Source organism: Podarcis gaigeae (genome assembly GCF_964106915.1).
Source record: "Podarcis gaigeae genome assembly, chromosome: 10".
Lineage (NCBI taxonomy): Eukaryota > Metazoa > Chordata > Lepidosauria > Squamata > Lacertidae > Podarcis > Podarcis gaigeae.
Window position 1 is genome coordinate 53,884,315 of NC_139686.1, and position 19,735 is coordinate 53,904,049.

A 19,735-nucleotide genomic window follows, 5' to 3' on the forward strand; every position below is an offset into this window, starting at 1 on the left:
ATTGGCATCATCTGGCCAAAGCTAAGTGTATTGAAATTTCATTTTATGTGGCTAGCAGGTAGAAAGGAGTGCTTCTTTGCTTCTGAACAGCAGGAAATGAGGCAACTGAACCAATATAGTTATTGGAAACAATGGTTGTGTACAAAGTTCAGCCAAAATTCACAGAACTCCATGTTTAAGTTTCCTTTAGGTAGAGTAATCCCAAGCCCTTACTGGTAGCATAATGGAGTGGTATAGCCACTGACAAGATACACAACTCTACCACTTGCTCTGGCCAGGTCAGAAGCTGAGGGACCAGGGGTGGGATGCACTTTTGCGATGCTAGCTGCCTGGTTGGCTAAATGTAAAAGTCCAGATCAGTCTCCTTGCATCATGTAAATATACCTCAACAACCATCCCCACTGAACAACCTGGCTGCTGAATTCTGCACCAGCTGAAGTTTCCAAACTGTATTCAGAGGCAGCCCTACACTGAAGTAATCTAACCTGTAGGTTACCAGAACATAGACAATATTAGTTAGGCAATCCCTTTCCAGATAGGGGGTGGTATGTAGTTCAGATAGCACATAGTTCAATGATTATAATCAAATACGTGACAATCCATTGGGCTACTGTGAGACTGCTCTCCCCCCCCCCCCAAATCTTATCCACCCTCTGTTTGCTCCATCAGATACCTAGAAAGTGGCTTTTGAAAAATAATAACAGTATTTAGTTGCTGTATTTTTGCATTGTTTTAAAACCTGCTTTTAGTTGTTTTGTTGTTATAGGGCTGTAAATTGCCTTGAGATTTATATGAAGGGCAATTCATGAATTAATAAAATAATAAATACATAATATTTGCATAGAAAAATAGAGTATGGTCATGGAAATTCAAACAGACCATGATATAATATGTAAGTGGCTTTGGCCATGGCCCCAAAGAATATTACATATTTACTGCCCCCACTGCTCCCTGCAAATCAGGCAGATTGAACAAAGATTAATGCATCTGTTTGAATCAAAACAAAACCAACTTGGGTTCTGTCTCTTACTGTTTTTCTATATTGGTCCTGAGGGCTTGTATACAGCAATGTAACACACACTGAGCTACTGAGCAGGTATCCTTTTCAATTACTGTCTTCTAGTTTATTTTGAAGATCAAACCACTTTATCAGCTGAGAAGAAAGTGTAGAGTTTATCATCCTAACTACTTCAGGCAATTAAGTATTAGACTTGGAAATGGATTTTGTCTTTAGAGTGCAGATAAAAATCTTAGCCTTTCCCCCTCTTTTAAAGAGAGTAATGATATGGGGAGAAGAGGATAATCTTGCTCTACTGGAGAACTTGCAGCCCAGTCAAACACATTGTTTTGGCTACACCAAAGTGTTAAACTTTGTGTTGGTCCCTGAATATCCTTGATTTCAGAGTTCATTAAATAATGTTGAGTTTCTGTTACAAAACAGACTGCTAATAATTTTTTTTCCTGCTAAGACAGCTGTCACGCATGAGAAAAGAAAGAAAAATGGCTTTACTTCCTCTGAAAGCTGGATGACAATCTCTCTGCAAGTTTTTCTCCTCCCCCCAACCCAAGAGTTTGCAGCTGTTTCTGCCTCTTACTGTTGTGACTGTTTTTGATGTGTGGCTGGGAATGCAGCCTTTAACTACAGCTGTTGGGTGCAAAGTGAATTGGGTATTTCTCAGCAGTGGTTTGGTTAGAAAGAATGATGCTGTCACAACTAGCAATATTATGGACATAAAGCTATATTATCAGTGGGTGAAAGTTGAGCATGGTTTATGGAAGTTATAGAAATATGATGACTTGCACCAGAAATAGACACCTTGAACCCTTTTTCCAGCTGGTTAGTCTGATACAAAAATTCCCACAATAAGCCAGGCTACATTTGAGGGCACAAGGAGAAGGGGATGACAGAGGACGAGATGGTTGGACAGTGTTCTCGAAGCTACCAGCATGAGTTTGACCAAACTGCTGGAGGCAGTGGAAGACAGGAGTGCCTGGTGTGCTCTGGTCTATGGGGTCACGAAGAGTCGGACACGACTTAACGACTAAACAACAACAACATTAGGCCACTAACCCACGCTTTATAAACCATGGTTTATAAACATGTTTAACAGTGTTAAACATAGCCATGTACTTCTCTTTATTTCCACCATGTCCAGGTTTTATCATGGAGATCATGAGTTGCATGAAACCAAGAGTTCCCTGTTATGTCTGAACTGGGGGACTCCAGTTAATGTCGGTCAGATTCTGTTCTACAACCTTGTTCTTTTAACCAACATTAAGCCATGGTTCCCCAGTTTGGATATAACCGGAAACTCTGAATTTCCGGCTAACTATGCCAGACCTGGCACGCCATGGAAGAAGAGGAGGAGAAAGGGAAGTGCATGTGTCCGTGGTACTCACTATGGCTTCATAAACCAGAATCTATTTTTTACAAGGTTATACACAATTTATTGCTGTCGATCTTGGAGAGCCAGTGTGGTGTAATGGTTAGAGTGTTGGACTAGGACTTAGGAAACTAGGGTTCAAGTCCCTACTTGGGCAGGGAGCTCACTGGTTGACCTTGGACCAGTTGCTGCCTCTTAACCTACCATATCTCACAGGGATGTTTGAGGAGCGGGGAAACCATGTGTACCACCTCAAACTCCTTGGAGAAAAAGGTGGGATATAAATGCAGCAACAACAATAATACAAACTAATATCACTGGCCTTTGCATACTGATACAAGGGTATTAATGTCATCAGAAGTTCCCACTGATGGAAGCTTCTTCTGGATCAAAGAGCCTTGCTTCTACTGAGTGGGCAGTATTGGATTCAACCCAGTGGTGGCAAAGTTAGTTCAAGTAAGTGGGGTATCGAGCAATCCAACAGGTTTAAAGGTATGTGGTAGGGAAACCAAGCAATTGTTTTGAGATAATTCCTTGTTAAAATGGAAAAGGTGAGAGCCTCCAAAGTGCATCTATTATACTATATCTCTATCTCACTATCTATATATAATTTTTTATTATTTTCTTTTTTAAACATAAAATATACCAACATTGCAATAACAAGTCATATACTTTTTGATCAGCCAAGCTCATGACTTCCCTCCATCCCTTCAACTGGTTTTTTTATTTCCAAATAGATTGTATGCACACTTTAACTGTCAGTTTCTGTCCTTCTTTATACTTAAAGTCCTCTCTTCTCCATGGTCAGATACTATTTTTACATTTCATTGCAAGATTTATTTCAATCCTGTGAGTGTCTTCACATTTTTACAATGATCATTCAAATACCAAATAAATTTCTGGTTGCCTTGGTTCCGGATCCTACCAGTCAGCTTGGCCAACTCCACATAGTCCATCATCTTCATCTGCCACTCCTCAATTGTTGGTAATTCCTGTAATTTCCACCTTTGGGCACCCACCATGCAGAACGCCCTCCCATCAGGTGTCAAGGAAATAAGCAGCTATCCTATTTTTAAAAGACATCTGAAGGCAGCCCTGTTTAGAGAAGTTTTTAATATTTAATGCTGTATTGTTTTTAACACTCAATTGGAATCCACCTAGAGTGGCTGGGGAAACTCAGCCAGATGGGCGGGATATAAATAATGAATTATTATAATATTATATATATAAAGTTCTGGCCGCTGTTGTGGCATACATAAATAATCTTTGATCTACCTTTGCAATTTCTTCTCCCATCAAACCAAGCAAAAATGCTTCCAGTTTTTTGGGAAAAGTATATTTAAACCTCTATCATACTCAATGAATTAAAATGTTATACAGTATTTTAAAGATACTTACATGCTCTTTTTACAAGGGTAGGCTGAAAATGATGTGAAAATACAGCAAAGTTGGCTTTGGGCATTTCTGTTCTGGATGACAGCTTACACCTGCCAGACAGCCGTAGAAAAATAATAAGGCAGAACTTGGTTTAGTTTCAAGCAAGCCTCCTGGTTTTGGAGAAATCGTCTTTGAGATGCATACTGAATAACACAGCTTTAATAGGCACCAACGCTGATCCCCCACTGTGATAAAAAAAAAAAGTTACTGCATTCATTTTCACAGAAATAATTACAGTCTTAATATGCAGACTTGGGTGTCATTTAACTGGTAGTTGAGACTTCTGACTGTATTGGGATCAATTGGTAGTGTGAAAAAGAAATGCTTGACTGAATTTATCTGGTAGCCATGTACTTCAATCTGAATACTCACTTCCAGTATAAATGAGACATTAATCTCTTGATCTTGTATATTCAGTACTTGCCATCGCCATAGACAGCAATTACTGAAATATCCTGAGTTGCTGTAGAAAGCCACTACACATTCATATGTGATTATATTTTAATGTTAAAATCCATCTATCAGCAGAGCCAGCATTATAAATCTAACTCAGCCATTTAATCAGAAAAGTTTGATCTGTATTTCTTGGCTCAAAGTGCACTATAGTATTTACTCGGGGGGGGGGGGGGGGAGAATGAAGCTAAACTTTTTTGGGATGGATGCTTGTCAAGGTCTTGTTTATACAATTCAGGAAAGGTTAATAGTCATTGTGGTGTAGAGAGATCAGGGACGCAGGTGGAGCTGTGGTCTAAACCACTGAGCCTCTTGGGCTTGCCGATCGGAAGGTCGGTGGTTCGTTTCCCCACGTCGGGGTGAGCTCCCATTGCTCTGTCCCAGCTCCTGCCAACCTAGCAGTTTGAAAGCACACCAGTGCAGGCAGATAAATAGATATAGCTGTGGTGGGAAGGTAAACGGCGTTTCCCTGTGCTATGGTTTCTGTCATGGTGTTCTGTTGCCCCAAAAGCCCTTTAGTCATGCTGGCCACGTGACCCGGAAAGCTGTCTGTGGATAAACACTGGCTCCCTTGGCCTGAACGCAAAATGAGCACCACAACCCCATAGTTGCCTTTGACTGGGCTTAACTGTCCAGGAGTCTTTTACCTTTACCTTTTTTTAGAGAGATCTAGGTTTAGATTCCTGTCATGAATCTCACTGGGTGACACTGGGCCAGTCACATTGTCTCAGCCCAACCTACCTCATTGTGAGAATAAAATGGGGAGGGGAGAGAACTCCATATGCCATGTTGAGCTCCTTGGAGGAAAAGTGGCATATAAATATAATAATTAATAAAGCAAATACGCTACATGTAACCAACAAAACTAAACCCATTGGTGAGAATAAAAAACGTGAAATGCTTCTAATTATTATAGGGAAAGAAAGCAAAACTTTAATCCAACCTGAAAATATGAAAATGTAGTCAAAATAGATGATTGCAGTGATGGTACAGTAACAAATTGACCTCAGTTCAGGTCAAAGCCTAATATGACATGTTTTGACCAATTGGTCTTCAGAAGAAAATTATTAAATTCAACTTGGTGCTGTTTTCTCCGATCCAGCAGTAAAATGCAGGATTTCCCAGGGAAAATGCTAGGACAAAAAAAAAACAAACACCACCATTCAGACACTGACCTGGAAATCCCAGATCTGTGCCTAGAAAATGCGACACAGGCCCTTAGGGATGAGCCCTTATAACAGCTTCCCTAAAATGCATTTCAGAGGTTGTGGCAATGGCCTCAACATAGTGAAGGTAATAATGAGTTTATAGCACTTGCGACTTTTACTAGTAGTAAGGAATGTCTTCAGCCTGGATTGCCAGAACAAAGCTTGTTTACTTGCTGTGGTGTTCAGTTTCAGTGATAATGGATCCTTGCTGAAGTACTGGCCAGCTCTCTAGAACCATGGAAACAGGACCAAATGGTTCTGGCATTGTTTTGAAGGTGCATCTTAGAAGCAATTCGAGGGTTAATGCATGCTCAATCAAGAAATAACATTTGGCAATAAGAGGAAGCATTCTTGGCATTTTGTAGCAGTGGGCATTCAAGAGAAAACACAGCTAATGATCCATTATAAAGGTATTTGCAGCTGTGGATTTACCTCTCCCTAATACCAACATTAATCTCTTTTTTCACGCAGCTTTGCAGTTTATTCGTGTGTGTGTGTGTGTGTGTGTGTGTGTGTGTTTCACGCTTTCTCCTGGTTGTAAAACCAAACTATGTCTGAAACACTGGGTCAAAGTTGCATGCCGCTTAAACTATACATCTCCACTGAGTTTTTGCTTCTTCCGCACAGCCAGATGATGACCACAAAATTGTACTTAGATTTGCCCATAAATGTGGCAAGGAAGCTATTTTTTATTTATTTTTAAGCCATTGGATTCCACCCCTCTGAGAATAGCTACAGCACTGGTCTTTTAAAAGTTTATTTCAAAGTAATTCAAAGATGATAACTCGGAATTCATAGAATTTTTTACTTGAGGAATTCAACTCTGCCACAGTTGACTTTTAAGAGAACACTATTTCACCCTGTAATAGCTATTAACCTTTATCTAAAAATAAGACTTCTACATGCCAGTTTTGGTTAGCCTCATACACACTAAGCTGCACAAAGCTAAAACAGTATTTCTGTGCATTTTAAGGGGTGGCAAACTGTTCCATCTTGTCCCCAATGCTATTTAACATCTATAGGAAACTGCTGGGAGCTGTCATCAGAAGTTTTGGAGTGAAGTGTCACCCATATGTGGATGACACCCAGAATCAGGAGAGGTGGCTTGAGGTGCAAGACAAGTGTTTGGATGTGGGCCAACAACCTGAAATTGCATCCTGAAAGGACAGGTGTTATGTGTTTCAAGTTCCTTGGTCCAGAAGGTGGGAACATAGACTGTTCTGGATGGGGTTGTATCCCCCTGGAAGGAGCAGGTTCGTAGGTTGGGGGTACTCCTGGATCCAACATTGTCAGTTGAAGGACAGGTGGCCTTTGTGTCTGGGAGTGGTTATTTCCAGTTCCAGCTGGTTCACTAACTGCTGCCCCTTTCGGACAGAGATGATTTGGACATGGTACTCGATGCTCTAGTAACTTCCAGACTGGATTGTTGCAATGCATTTTATATGGGGCTGCCCTTGAAGGCAACTCAGAAACTTCCAACTGGTCCAAAATTCAGTGTCTAGGGTTACTTTTAGAATTCATTGCTGTCAGTCTAAAGTCTTTTGTTTCCCAAAAGTGATACAACTTTAATATTATTATTATTTTTTGCAGAAATGTTGACCTCTATTGTCTTCAAAACATTGTTGATTTTAAGCTATTTTCTCATTGGTTCTTAGTGCATTTATAATGGGTTGGTATTTGTATCCCCGCCCCCAAATGGAACTATAATTGTAGATCAGGAATACTGCACAATATGAATATAAATTGTTTGCTTTCTAAAATTTTTCTTTTTCAGATAGTGATTTCTCGTTCAGAACACTATGAACCGTATGTAAATTTCCAACTGGATCACCATCCTGTTTCTCTAATTAAGAATTTGCCAGGCGATGATGGTTATATTCTGGTGGTCACCGGGAATAGGGTAAATATTTCATAATCTTTTGGTTCTAGGGATACCTTTATATAGTGGTACTTCGGGTTACAAACTTAATTCATTCCAGAGGTCTGCTTTTAACCCAAAACCATTGTTAACCTGAGGCGCACTTTCACTAATGGGGCCTCCTACTGCTGCTGCCACTCAATTTCCGTTCTCATCCTAGGGCAAAGTTCTCAACCCGAGGTACTACTTCCAGGTTAGCGGAGTTTGTAATCCGAAGTGTTTGTAACCTGAGGTACCACTGTATAAGGATTCCTCCTATTATCATTATACAGTCCATCAGTTGTGTAAGCTGGTACCCCAAATAATGCACCCCAAAGGCACAGCAGAACCCACAAAGTCACAACAAGGAGCTTGCCAGGCTCTTAAAGCCTCTCCCCACTACCCATTTGGAGGAGGTTGCAACTTTGCCCCCTTGTGTTCCATGGTAAAGGCAAAGGACCCCTGGACGGTTAAGTCTAGTCGAATCCGACCATGTAATTTCATGGGCAGAGCGAGAAAGCTTGTACCCTCCAAATCAGCTTCTGGGAGGAAATGCCCACTCACTGACAAAGAGCCTGTTGCCCTAAGGGTTCTTGGCCGGGAGCGGTTTATCCCCCTCACTAACCATTTTTCAGGGATGCATCTTCTCCCATCCCATGCAAGTCAGTGGAGACATCATTCCATAGATATCCATAGGGAGGAAAGCTCTCTCTGTGTTATTGTTTTTTCAGCTGTGAGGAAACATGCTGCACAAAGCAGGGGCTGCTGCCTTACCATTGTGTGACTAGCTACAGCCTCAACCGCAGCCATTTTACCCAGCACATTTTATGCGGCTCAGCTGGGATCTGAACCCCAACTAATTATGTCCAGGTTTAAGGCATTTCCACAGGTTATACTGCCATTGTATTCTGGAATAGAAAGAATAAAAGAGGCCCAGTATAAACACATTCTTACATTTGAATACAAAGGTGGAAATGCAAAAACCAATTTAAGAGTCACTTTTGCAAAAGTCCACATTGGTTAAACTTGTTTAATGCACACTTTGAGGTTCTAATGAGTTCGCCTTGCAGCCTTTCCATAATCTTGTGTGCATTATTTGCTTCTTTGATTTCTTATTTTTATTTTTGCATTAAGAAGTCAAGTAAATGAATATAGGGAATTGTTTGAGCAGAAGACCTGTGAGGAAAACCAGTAAAAGAAAAGTAATGTAAATGTAGGGCTGACACCTTTCCTTTTTCTTTAGTGCAAGCTGTTGTGAAGAAAAATACACAATGACTTAAGTAAAAGAATGGTGTTTCGAATGACCTTTGTTGATAATGTATTGAGCTTAAATGGTATTAAACATATTCTATTATTGGAAAGAGAGTTTAAAGCGAAGAAATGTTAGTGTAATTCATCATTCTTGATAGTTGTTCGCCCCATCCTTTTAGGAATTCTACAGGCACCAATTAATTGACACTGACTAGGAAAGTAGCATTATTCCTGCCTTACAGGAGAGGCAAATTAGCCATCATTAGCCGTTTAAAACTAGACTAGGAGTTGGCCTTTATAATCAAGCATACATTACCCAAAGCTGTGCTTGAAGGTATGGATTCAGGTTCTTGAAAAATAACAGCCACAACAACCCCAGTCTGTTCAAGCAATGGCCTCAACACATTTTTAATCCCCTATTTTAAGACAGCAACTCAATGCTGCTTTCAAGTATGCCTTCTGCTTCTTGCATGATCAATTACTCTAGAGGTGAAAAAGAAGCGAGTAAAAAGACTTAACAAATGATTTTTTGGAGGGGTGCGTGAACACACAGGGATACTTCTCATGTGTTGTGGTTTAGATTTACTGATATACCTAGCATGGATAAGCAGCCCTACATATAGTGTGCAGCAAGAGAATCCCTTCCCTTTCTGCGATCCATCAGTCTTCTGATGGGTCGTGCTTTCAGTGTTTATTGAAGAATATGAGCCTGCCTATATTGTAAAAGTTAACAGCCATATCATTGGCAGGGTAACTTAAAAGTGTTTCTGGCTCCTCAGCTGTGTATACATTGTCTACTAACCTATACAGTTTTGGGGTGGTTTTCATGTAACTTTCCTGTCACTAGATAACAAAGATCCCACTAATTGGACCAGGGTGCTCTCACGTCAATACCTGTAGCCAGTGTCTTCGACTGCCTTCCTTCATGAATTGCGGCTGGTGTGGTGACCAGTGCGTGCGGTCATCTGAGTGCACTGTAGGAAGCTGGACACAGGAAACATGTGCACCCAAAATTTCTCAGGTAAAGCTATCTTTTTCTTTCATTAATCCCTGTGTAATGGAGACTGGTGTAATGATAAGTGTATACAATTGTGGGCAAACTCTCGTTACCTTTTTGGAGAAAAGCTTTCCAGAGAACAAGCAGGGAGTGGGTTGGAAGGATCTAGAAAAAAAACTACTGCAGTGGGACACATGAAGTATCACTTCTGTGATTTCCTTTTCACAAGTTAAAACATGCCCTCCAATGATTTAAATAAGATGTTCTTACACTATGGCACACCAACAGAAAATCTCTTCAGTGGGGCTTTTCCCTGCCTGAAGGAAAAAAGCATTTTCAGTCTCTCTCAAATTACATTTGGGGCTACAGCATTGAGGAGAGGATTAATCCTCTCTTCCTGCCCTCCCGCCATGTTTCTAAATGGAATCTCTACCCTCCAAACTTTTATTTCCCCGTTAGGGTAAAATACAGAAATTGAGAGAAGGCCTTTGTCAAGTTTTGCCTGGACAAAAATCCCAGTAAAATGGGTAAAGCGTGACAGGTGGCTTTTCCATACTTTGCCCTGGGACAACTTACCATGTTAGAGTTTTCATTTATGTGAACTAATTATGGCTTTCGGCATCAATATGGGAATAAGTCAGGTGTGAACATGCTGAATGACTCCCAGAGTTATTTTGCATACCAATTTAGGATTTGAACGTTGGTGAATCTTTCTCACTTTAGATTTCTCATAATGAAGTGACTTCCTCATTCTTGGTAACAAGAGTCATTAATATAGAGTGGCTTTCTTTTCTGTTTAATTTTTTAAAAAAATATCTAACACCATGGAAACTGGCACTGATACGCCCAGGAACCTCGCCAAAATGCTGGAGAGGCTGCACCTCCACAGGCACGTATCTCCACTTGTGGTGGGAATGCCCCCAAATCCAACTTCTAGACAGCAGTCCTACAGCAAAAAAGCAAAACAACTAAACACCTGTTAGAAGTCACCTCAGAACTGGCCCTACTAAACATCTTCCAAGATAATAATGCCCATGCACACTATAAAGAGCTCATAATCTACCTACTCTCAGCAGCCAGAAACACTGGAGAGACCTGTCACGAGTAAGCATGGACCAATATGGCTGACCTGACCCAACAATCACCCTACCCCACAAACAAACCTCACTGCAGCCAACTAAAGATAACCAACCACGCCCTGCCTCCCCAACCTCTCTCACCACCAAGAAATATATATGTATGTGTGTATTTATACATATATGTGTGTTTGTGCATGTATGTGTACACACACAAACACACACAAACAAACAATAAATGAATAGAGAACCTACTCAAGTGACACTGGCATAAAACCACACAAACATACTAAATATTACCACCACAATTCTCTCTTCCCCTTCTCTTTCCCCTCATTCTTCTTCCACCACATTACTCTGTATAATGTCTCACATCAAACGTAAAAAAGACTTTATGATTTGGAGGGGGGGGAGAAACAATGCACATTTTTTGTGAACCAAGAAGATCTTTAATAAATTTTTGTTTAACTTTTTTGAACCTCAGTACTGAGGCTGGCTCAACGGAGCCCTGTTCCCAATGGAAGCCCTATAACGGAGCTGTCAATTCTGTTGACACATTTGGGTTGTGTATTGTTGCCCATTAAGTAAAGAGACAGCCTGCAGATTGGCCCCTAGGAAAGGGAGCCTCTCTAGAAGCTGCTTTCCGTTAAAAAATATTCATGAATGCGGAAAGTGTGAGCAAGAGTTAAATTACACAAATGAGAAAAGAGCTTAGTAGCCCATTGCTGTTTTCAGTTAGCTATGGTCATTGCAAGATTTGTACAGGCTGCCTCTGCATTTAACCAAATCATTTTGCATTAAGTGTGACATAATTATGAAGGTCTAGTTTTACAGAGCGGCCATGCCACTTGTAATCCCACACGTAAACACACCAACCGTTCACTCGATATATTTGTCTCTGCTGCTCACTGCTATTGGTGTTTTTAGATGGATAAATGCATAAATAGTGGAGCCTTTGAACTACTGAACATACTTCTGTTTTGCTTTTAAAAGTGCTTAAAATAGCATCCAAGTCAAGCCCGACACAGAAAACGAATCTGTGTCAAATTTGTACCTTATCAAACTGTTGTAATCTGTGTTGAAGCAAAAGAGAAAAAGCCTATGGTGACAAGACATAGCAGGATAGTGGTAAATGCAACTTTTGTAATGGATTAGAACTCAGTTGTGAATTCAGGAAGGACCAGTGAACAATCCTTGCACCCTACAGTTATGTATAGATGCACAACATGAAGGCAAATCTGTCTTCTCTGAAAGGGGGAAGCTTTTACAATCACTTTAAGCAAGTGCACATGGCTTAAATGGGGTGGAAAGCAGGCCCTAAATAATTTTTAAATTATGAAGTCTGATTCATAGTTACATTAGGCCTTTTATGCACTTCACGTAGTGTAAAACGGCCTTAGAGTGAATGTAAATCACATTTAAAACTACATTAAGGCCCCTTACCTCTGCCAGGGCGAGGGTAAGAGGACTTCGTGTGACTGAGATGTCATGCTATCATTAGTCTGTGAGGTTAGTATGAAATTGTTCAAAGCCATCATGTGTAATTTGGGTTTTTATGACAAAATGCAGGCATGCTTGGTATAGTCATGTTATTTTTACATGCAGGAGATGTTTTTAAAGGTATCTGTTGAGTAAGGAAGCCATTAGGGGGGAATGTTTCATGAATACTGTATAGCAATTCTTTAAATCAAGTCCACTGTACTTACTCAGGAAAAATTTTGCATAAAGTTTGTGAATGCTGAAAAATTCTCAGAGTGCAATTGGATTGATATAAAGCTCAAGTTCATGTGCTGAATATATTATTTTTTTTAAAAAAAATGCAATAAATATTATTCTCTGGCAGTGATAAATGATGAAATATCCTAATAGCTTGTGCCACAGCATATGTGAGTTTGTGGAACTTATTTCTAAAAGGAAGAAAAATAATGCAGCTGAGAACCTAAATCTTTATGGTTGCTAGCTGCTAAGGGAGATTTCATGCTTTGGTAGACCATGACGGTTGGCATTACTACTAAAAATAAAAAAATAGATTATTCATCTTTGGCCTATTGCTTTACACCCATGCACATTAAATCTAGGGAAGAACCGTGTGTTTGAGGCTTTTTGCTGGTACTATCAAATCAAAGATAACCTGCTTTGTGTGGCATTTGCAATAGAATCCGTAAATCCATCCATATATATGAGGGTTTTAAAGGAACAGTGTGGTTAAAATATGCTAAGTGATACTCTGGTCCTTAAGTTAAACGCAGAGTGGTAATTGCAAAGGCCTGGGTTGATGGTAATGCCCTCATTTTGCCTTTACTATGATAAGAAAAAATTCCGTCATTTTGTGTTGTTTTGCCTAGTCACGTGGAACCAGCCCCAACAACAGCTATGGGTTGTTTTGGTCTTAGTGCAGTGGTCTAAGGCAATTGTGATCAAAATAAAATACACTGAAACATCCCTGCATGGACATAAAAACTGCTGCTACCATTGTAAATATCGCCCTGGGACCAAGCCTTTAGTTGGTTAAAAAAAAGAGAGATGGTAATCTATCCCATCAAGAGCAATTTTGTTAGTGTTTTTTAAATGCAAGAGTAGGACTCCTAGTTTGTATCCTTTGCTTTAAATAGGCCACACACTTTCTCAGAATTTTTGGTCACAGTGATCACATTCCTAGGTGTGGCAGCATTCGCAGTCAAAACGGTTTCTCTCTAAATAAGCAAGAAAGAAAAAAGCCCACAAAATATCTGAACTTCCCTGTTTCATGTAAAATAGAAATGTACAACTATGGAAGGCACAAATGAAATGTAATTCTATTGAAATTAAACTTGGGCTTCCCTATAAATGTTCATGTAGCAGCTATACTTGCACCTCTATGAGCAGCTGTACTTGTTTGGCTTGGGAAAATCTCTCAAAATGTCTCTCGGTGCTATTTTTCTAGAAAAAGAGGTGCTGGAAATCACCATGAACGCCTCCTTTCATGGTGGCATGATGGCAATGGCACCCACCTGAGTAGGTGCTGGAATGCTGGAACTGAGTTCCGATGAGCTCTGGCTGGGAAAAAAAAAAAGCCTGACTTGTAATTATTTAGCAACTGTACTTAATATTAAGTACATACCCTCCAACCTCCTGGGAGGGAAGATTGGGACATGACCCCCCACAACATCACCCCACCGGCTGCCTTTATACACTGCGGTCGCTGCCTCTCCCCCCCACCCCTCCACCAGCCACCCTTACATACCGCCTTCCCCCTCATCTTACCACTGGCTGCCCTTACTCATTGCTGTTCACCACCACACACACATGCGCCACACACGCACCTACGTCCAGAAGCAGCACCAGAGGAATAGGAGAGCATTGCACAAAAAACACACACATCTTTGGGTTTTGTGTTCTTTTGGTTCCTGGGAGAATGCGGCAGAGGCAGTTCCTGCGGAGGAGGAAGCAGAGGGAGCCAAAAAGGGACATCTAGGATTGGCATCCGAAGCTGGGGTGGCTTCTGTAAATCCAGGCTGTCCTGCTCATTAGCATGGCTAAATAATAACGATAACAACAATAATTTAAAATTTATACCCCGCCCATCTGGCTGGGTTTCCCCAGCTACTCTGGGTGGCTCCCAACAGATTAAAAACAGAATAAAACATCAAACATTAAAAACTTCCCTAAACAGGGCTGCCTTCAGATGTCTTCTAAAAGTCAGATAGTTTATTTCCTTGACATCTGATGGGAGGGCGTTCCACAAGGCAGGTGCCATCACCGAGAAGGCCCTCTGCCTAACTGTCATTGATAGAAGATTTTGCAGACCAACAAACTCTAGAGTCTTGTTTACACAAGGGAGAGTAATATAAGACATTGAGGAAATACGGCATATACATAAAGATGACTCTGGAGTAGATTCCAAATGGACTTTAGTAGGGTCTGGATTCAATTCATTGTCTCATTTTCCCTAGGATCAATTGTTTCACTATTTATATGGTTTAATTTGTGCAGCATGTTCACAATACCTACTTCGCCCTTGGCATTTTATTTCCTAAATCCTTCTAGCATTAAGCCAAGTCAATAAAGTTTAAATGAAATGTGCCAGTTCCTTTTGGATGTTCAAAGGGTACAGTAACCTGAGTATTTTACTAGAAATGTCCTTTTCAGATGCAACATGAAGAAGCAGGATTCATGATGAAAGACACAATTGTGCTGCTTCTTAGGAATAAAATAACTCGCACTATAAAATATTAAGCCAAAGTCACTTTAGTAGTTCCATCACAAGCATAAGTTAATTCTTTTGTTCTCTAGCCCGGGGGCTTGAATGTTTGCAAACTCAGATGCTATTGTTAAAAGTCTATATATGCCTTAAAAGCATTGTCAGATTTTATTGACAGTGCCTTGCTGAAATTTGAACAACTTCCATAGTATTCATATATTTTTCCCACCATTGTTATATTTACAACACAATTTACAATATATAGAAGGGTGTGGGAGGGGGAAGAGCACTTCCTTTTTGGATTGTCACTACATTGCTGCAAGGTAGTTTATTTTTAACTTGAAAATGTAGAAGTAACCAAATGTTATCAATTCAGCCAAAGCATTGTAGAAGCCCTGCTAATTCTGTGGCTCCCAAGGCAATGTTTGATTTAGATGTCTTTGAAGCTATCATCTCCATGAATTCTTGCCTTTTCATCACGTTGGTGAAATAAGTTACTGATATTCTTTTATTCACTATCTTACTTCTAATAAAATAAGTGCATTGTATTCTTCTACATACCACAAGAAAGACATAAAAGACAAGCTAAAGGGGTATTAAAAAGACTATTACAATGCAGAGCTTGTTCAGTGCCCCTAAACATAATAATTCAGAGCTTTCGAGCAGTGGCTGGGTTATTTATTGCTACTGTCTGAGAATGCTCATACTGTGATGAATGAAAGGTGAGGAACAATTAAGATAAAGGGTAGGGTACTCTCCAGCAGAAGAAATTATTTTCTCCCATTATTTTCCCCTTTGAAAAACACCTTCAAAGCCCATCAGAAATCCTAAGTGTGTTACTATTTTTTTTTCCTTTTCAGATTCTTCCAAACAGCGCAGCTTTTGATGGTGTAACAAGACTGACCCTGTGTGGGTGGGACTTTGGGTTCAGCAAAAACAACAAGTTGAATCTTAAGAAAATGTCGGTTCTTATTGGGGGACAGCAGTGCATTCTGGATGTCAAAGCTAGTGACAAAAACAAGTAAGAGATCAACACTGTCTTTATAAGCAAGTATCATAAGGCACATGGGCGATGGAAGACGCCACCAAATAACTTGTGCCATGCATTCTTTGGCCATCTGTCACTGAAGTGTGATATTCAGTAGAAAATCTTGCTGGGTGGCAAACTGTGTCACTGGAAAATGGTCCAACCACCAGCTCATAGCTCTTACTCTGTCAATAGTTCTCAGTAGCACTTTATTTTATTTATTATTATTTACATGTGTTTGTTGTCTGTTAACCTAGTTCTGTATAGCATGAACTGCCTATTTCATATGAGTGCCCTTTTTTATCTCAGTAGGGATGCAAAAAAGATTTAAAGGTCTGTTACTAACATACCCTGCCAAGTGTAGATTCCCAGCCAAATAGCTAGCCTTGTGGACTGGCTCTGCACCAGCCTCATTCATTAATCTGGTGTACCAATATGGGTGAAATCACCAATATATCTAGAATGTGGAGGTAAGAAATGTTGACCGTGTCTACAGCATGGTACAGCATGGCAGTCCAACCTCTCAGACCAAAGGCAGTCTCAGTGGAGGATGGGCGCTGGCTGCCACAAACCTTGATTTGCAGCTCACATCTCTCACTTCCGCTTACACAAGCCGTCCTTTGAGGATGAAAACCACCAAGAAACTCTGGTTGTAGTACAGTGCTGGGCCATAAAGAGGGGAAATGTCATGCTCCATAGAGCTTAGCAATTTGGTCTCTAGTACCCCTGCTTAGTAGGGGTACTAGAGGGACACGGGTGGCGCTGTGGGTTAAACCACAGAGCCTAGGACTTGCCGATCAGAAGGTCGGTGGTTGGAATCCCCGCGACTGGATGAGCTCCTGTTGCTCGGTCCCTGCTCCTGCCAACCTAGCAGTTCAAAAACACACGTCAAAGTGCAAGTAGATAAATAGGTACCGCTCTGGCGGGAAGGTAAATAGTGTTTCCGTGCACTGCTCTGGTTCGCCAGAAGTGGCTTAGTCATGCTGGCCACATGACCCAGAAGCTGTACACTGGCTCCATCGGCCAATAAAGCAAGATTAGTGCTGCAGCCCCAGAGTCAGCCATGACTGGACCTAATGATCAGGGGTCCCTTTCCCTTTACCTTTACCTTTACCTTTACCCCTGCATAGCAGTGAGAGTTGCTCCATACCCTGGCTCTCCAAGGGGGCAACGGCGGCGGTAGCATTTGGTTGTTTGGAAAGACTTGTTGGTTGTTTGGAAAGACTCACAGCTGCTTTTCTTCTGGGTGACTTCTGGGCGCTTCCAAAAAAGGTCTGCGAGTTGGACCACCTTGGACTACAGAGTCCTTGACAGCAGAACCCATGCATCTCCTCTTGGGAAGAGATGTCGCTGCTACAGCATAGACAGTTAAAGCTGGCAGTTAAAAACATTACTGTGGTACCATTGGAAGAAACCCAGCACAAATATATAGTTCAGGTCCCAAACTAGTTCTGTTTGGTTCCTGTCAATTCTTACAATTGGTTCCGATTAGTACTTTAGGATCACAGAGGGTGACTATTAACAGCTACTTCTGAATTTACTTCTTTAACATTTTACCTTTTGGGGTTGTGTTCTGGCATAGCTGTAGGGATGATGTCATTAAAGGACTTGTTTTCTTTGAGTGGCTCATACAAGCCTCATCATATCATTCCTTTAGATAAATCTCTGATAAAGCTGTCCTAACACGTACTTTTTGTGATACTCTTGGGAACACCCAAGGAAGTTTTTCTTACCACAGTAATATCTGTTAGGGCAGAGCTCTTGTAAGAGACAAGTTTTGTTGATCTTTCACCCACTGTTTGGAACAAAATATATATATTAAAAAGTGTGTTTACATAAAAGCTGGAATGTGTTCTCATCTCTCTCCCCTTCCACACACTAAGTCAGAGGTGCATCACAAAATATCTACAGCTTCAGGGCTATCTATAATTACTAATTTAATAAAATAATAAGTTAAAATTATGCATCAGTGAAAGCTATAAAAACTTTAAAAAACGAAGATTATTATAAGTTTGGGTGATTCTTTTATATTTATAACATAATTAGAAAGAATGTCTTTGCTTTGTTGTTGAAGGTTGGAGTGCACACTTGGCGATGTAACGAATGCACGATTTAATGTATCAAGCGTCGTTTCAAATGGACAAGCTAATGCCACTTTCAATACCTTCTCTTTCGTGGTAAGTGTTAAAAGCAAAGGTGAGAAACATTTTTCAGCTTGAGAACTGCATTCTCTTGAGAGCTTGAGAGCCAGTGTGGTGTAGTGGTTAAGAGCGGTAGTCTCGTAATCTGGGGAACCGGGTTCGTGTCTCCACTCCTCCACATGCAGCTGCTGGGTGACCTTGGGCCAGTCACACTTCTTTGAAGTCTCTCAGCCCCACTCATCTCACAGAGTGTTTGTTGTGGGGTAAGAAGGGAAAGGAGATTGTTAGCCGCTTTGAGACTCCTTAAAGGGAGTGAAAGGCGGGATATCAAATCCAAACTCTTCTTCTTCTTCTTCTTGTGAGAAACCTTCCAGGGGGCATGGATGTGATGTGTACCTTTGCTTAGCAAGGCCATGAAGAAGACAAGAGATTTCTATGCATACACTCCTAACACTCACATTGCTAACCTGCCTCCTGGTAAGAAGAAAGCCCTAACACAGTTTACATCCCAGCTAGACAAAAGCACTAGAGTACGGTGCAGAGCAGGATTGGTGAGGGGGGTGCTGAGGTAGGGCATGGCCTAGGGAGGGTCTCGAGGTTCAGTCCTGGAGGGACATTTGGCCCCTGGACCTCTGGTTCCCCACCCCTATGTTAACCATTAAAAAAGTTACTTATTATTAAGTATGATGACCTCATTATACATGTTTTCTTTTAACATGATTCTTAATTTTGCTTTTTTTTTAAATTAACAAGCTGCATTCTTTTTACTTGACAGGATCCCATAATAAGAAGCATCTCACCCACCTATGGTCCAAGATTTGGTGGAACGCTGTTGACTTTAACTGGGGAATACCTAAGCAGTGGGAACTCTCGAGAGATTTATGTTGGTAGTAAACAATGCAGATTGACAAGGTATAACGTGAAACCATGTTTTCAGTGTTGTTAATGTACAGGCTGTTGTTATTTTATTAGTACTGTTCCATTAGATTTATGTTCTGCCCTTCAACCCAAAGTGACCAGGGTGGTACATGAAAAAACATAAAACGTATAAATCAAAAGCAGTAATATAAACTGATATCAGAACTCGGAAGCATTAAGATAGAAAGAATCAGAAATTTCAAACTTTATTTACTGAATTACTTGTCTGCATATCCAAGAAGAAAACAGTGCATTATTATTTTCTCAACAGGAAGTTAACTAGTGCAGTATAGACAATCTGTGGGCCTGCAGTGTGTAAGAGAGGTCTGTGTATTGCAGAGCCCCCCAAAAGTGCATTTTTTGGCCAATGGATGTCTAGCCTCACACACTGTTTATGTTGGTGGAAACATCTTTCCCTCACTCTAGTGCTCTCTCCCAAGTGCATTTTTTATTAAGAACACAATACGAGTCTTGCTGCATCAAGCCCACCTAGTTTTGCATTCTGTTCTCACAGTGGCCGGCCAGATGTCTATGGCACCTGACATTATTTTCCAGCAAGAGTGGGAAAACAGCCATGCATTTGTGTGGAAGGTCACATAGGAATATGCGGGAGGGGGCTACCTGTGCTTGGTGAACCTAGTGTCAGGGATGAGTTTTGCCTCCTCATAGTTGTGTCCCAAATTGAAGCCTGCTTACTTTGTTTCCTGAAGATGCTCTGGGTACCACCTTCCCCCAGTTCCATTTTTAAGTCAGGCTAGAGCAGGGG

General features: G+C 40.8%; 1 protein-coding gene across 4 annotated transcripts in view; it reads left to right on the top strand.

Moving 5' to 3' along the window:
- Window positions 1–19,735, top strand: part of MET (MET proto-oncogene, receptor tyrosine kinase) — a 96,530-nt gene that overhangs the window by 44,020 nt on the left and 32,775 nt on the right. For all 4 annotated transcript variants that reach the window (XM_083698920.1, XM_083698917.1, XM_083698919.1 and 1 more), the window contains exons 4-8: window positions 7,257–7,382; window positions 9,478–9,651; window positions 15,744–15,904; window positions 17,985–18,087; window positions 18,827–18,963. In XM_083698920.1, the coding sequence (XP_083555046.1) occupies window positions 7,257–7,382; window positions 9,478–9,651; window positions 15,744–15,904; window positions 17,985–18,087; window positions 18,827–18,963 (701 nt within the window). The remainder of the gene's footprint in view (window positions 1–7,256; window positions 7,383–9,477; window positions 9,652–15,743; window positions 15,905–17,984; window positions 18,088–18,826; window positions 18,964–19,735) is intronic.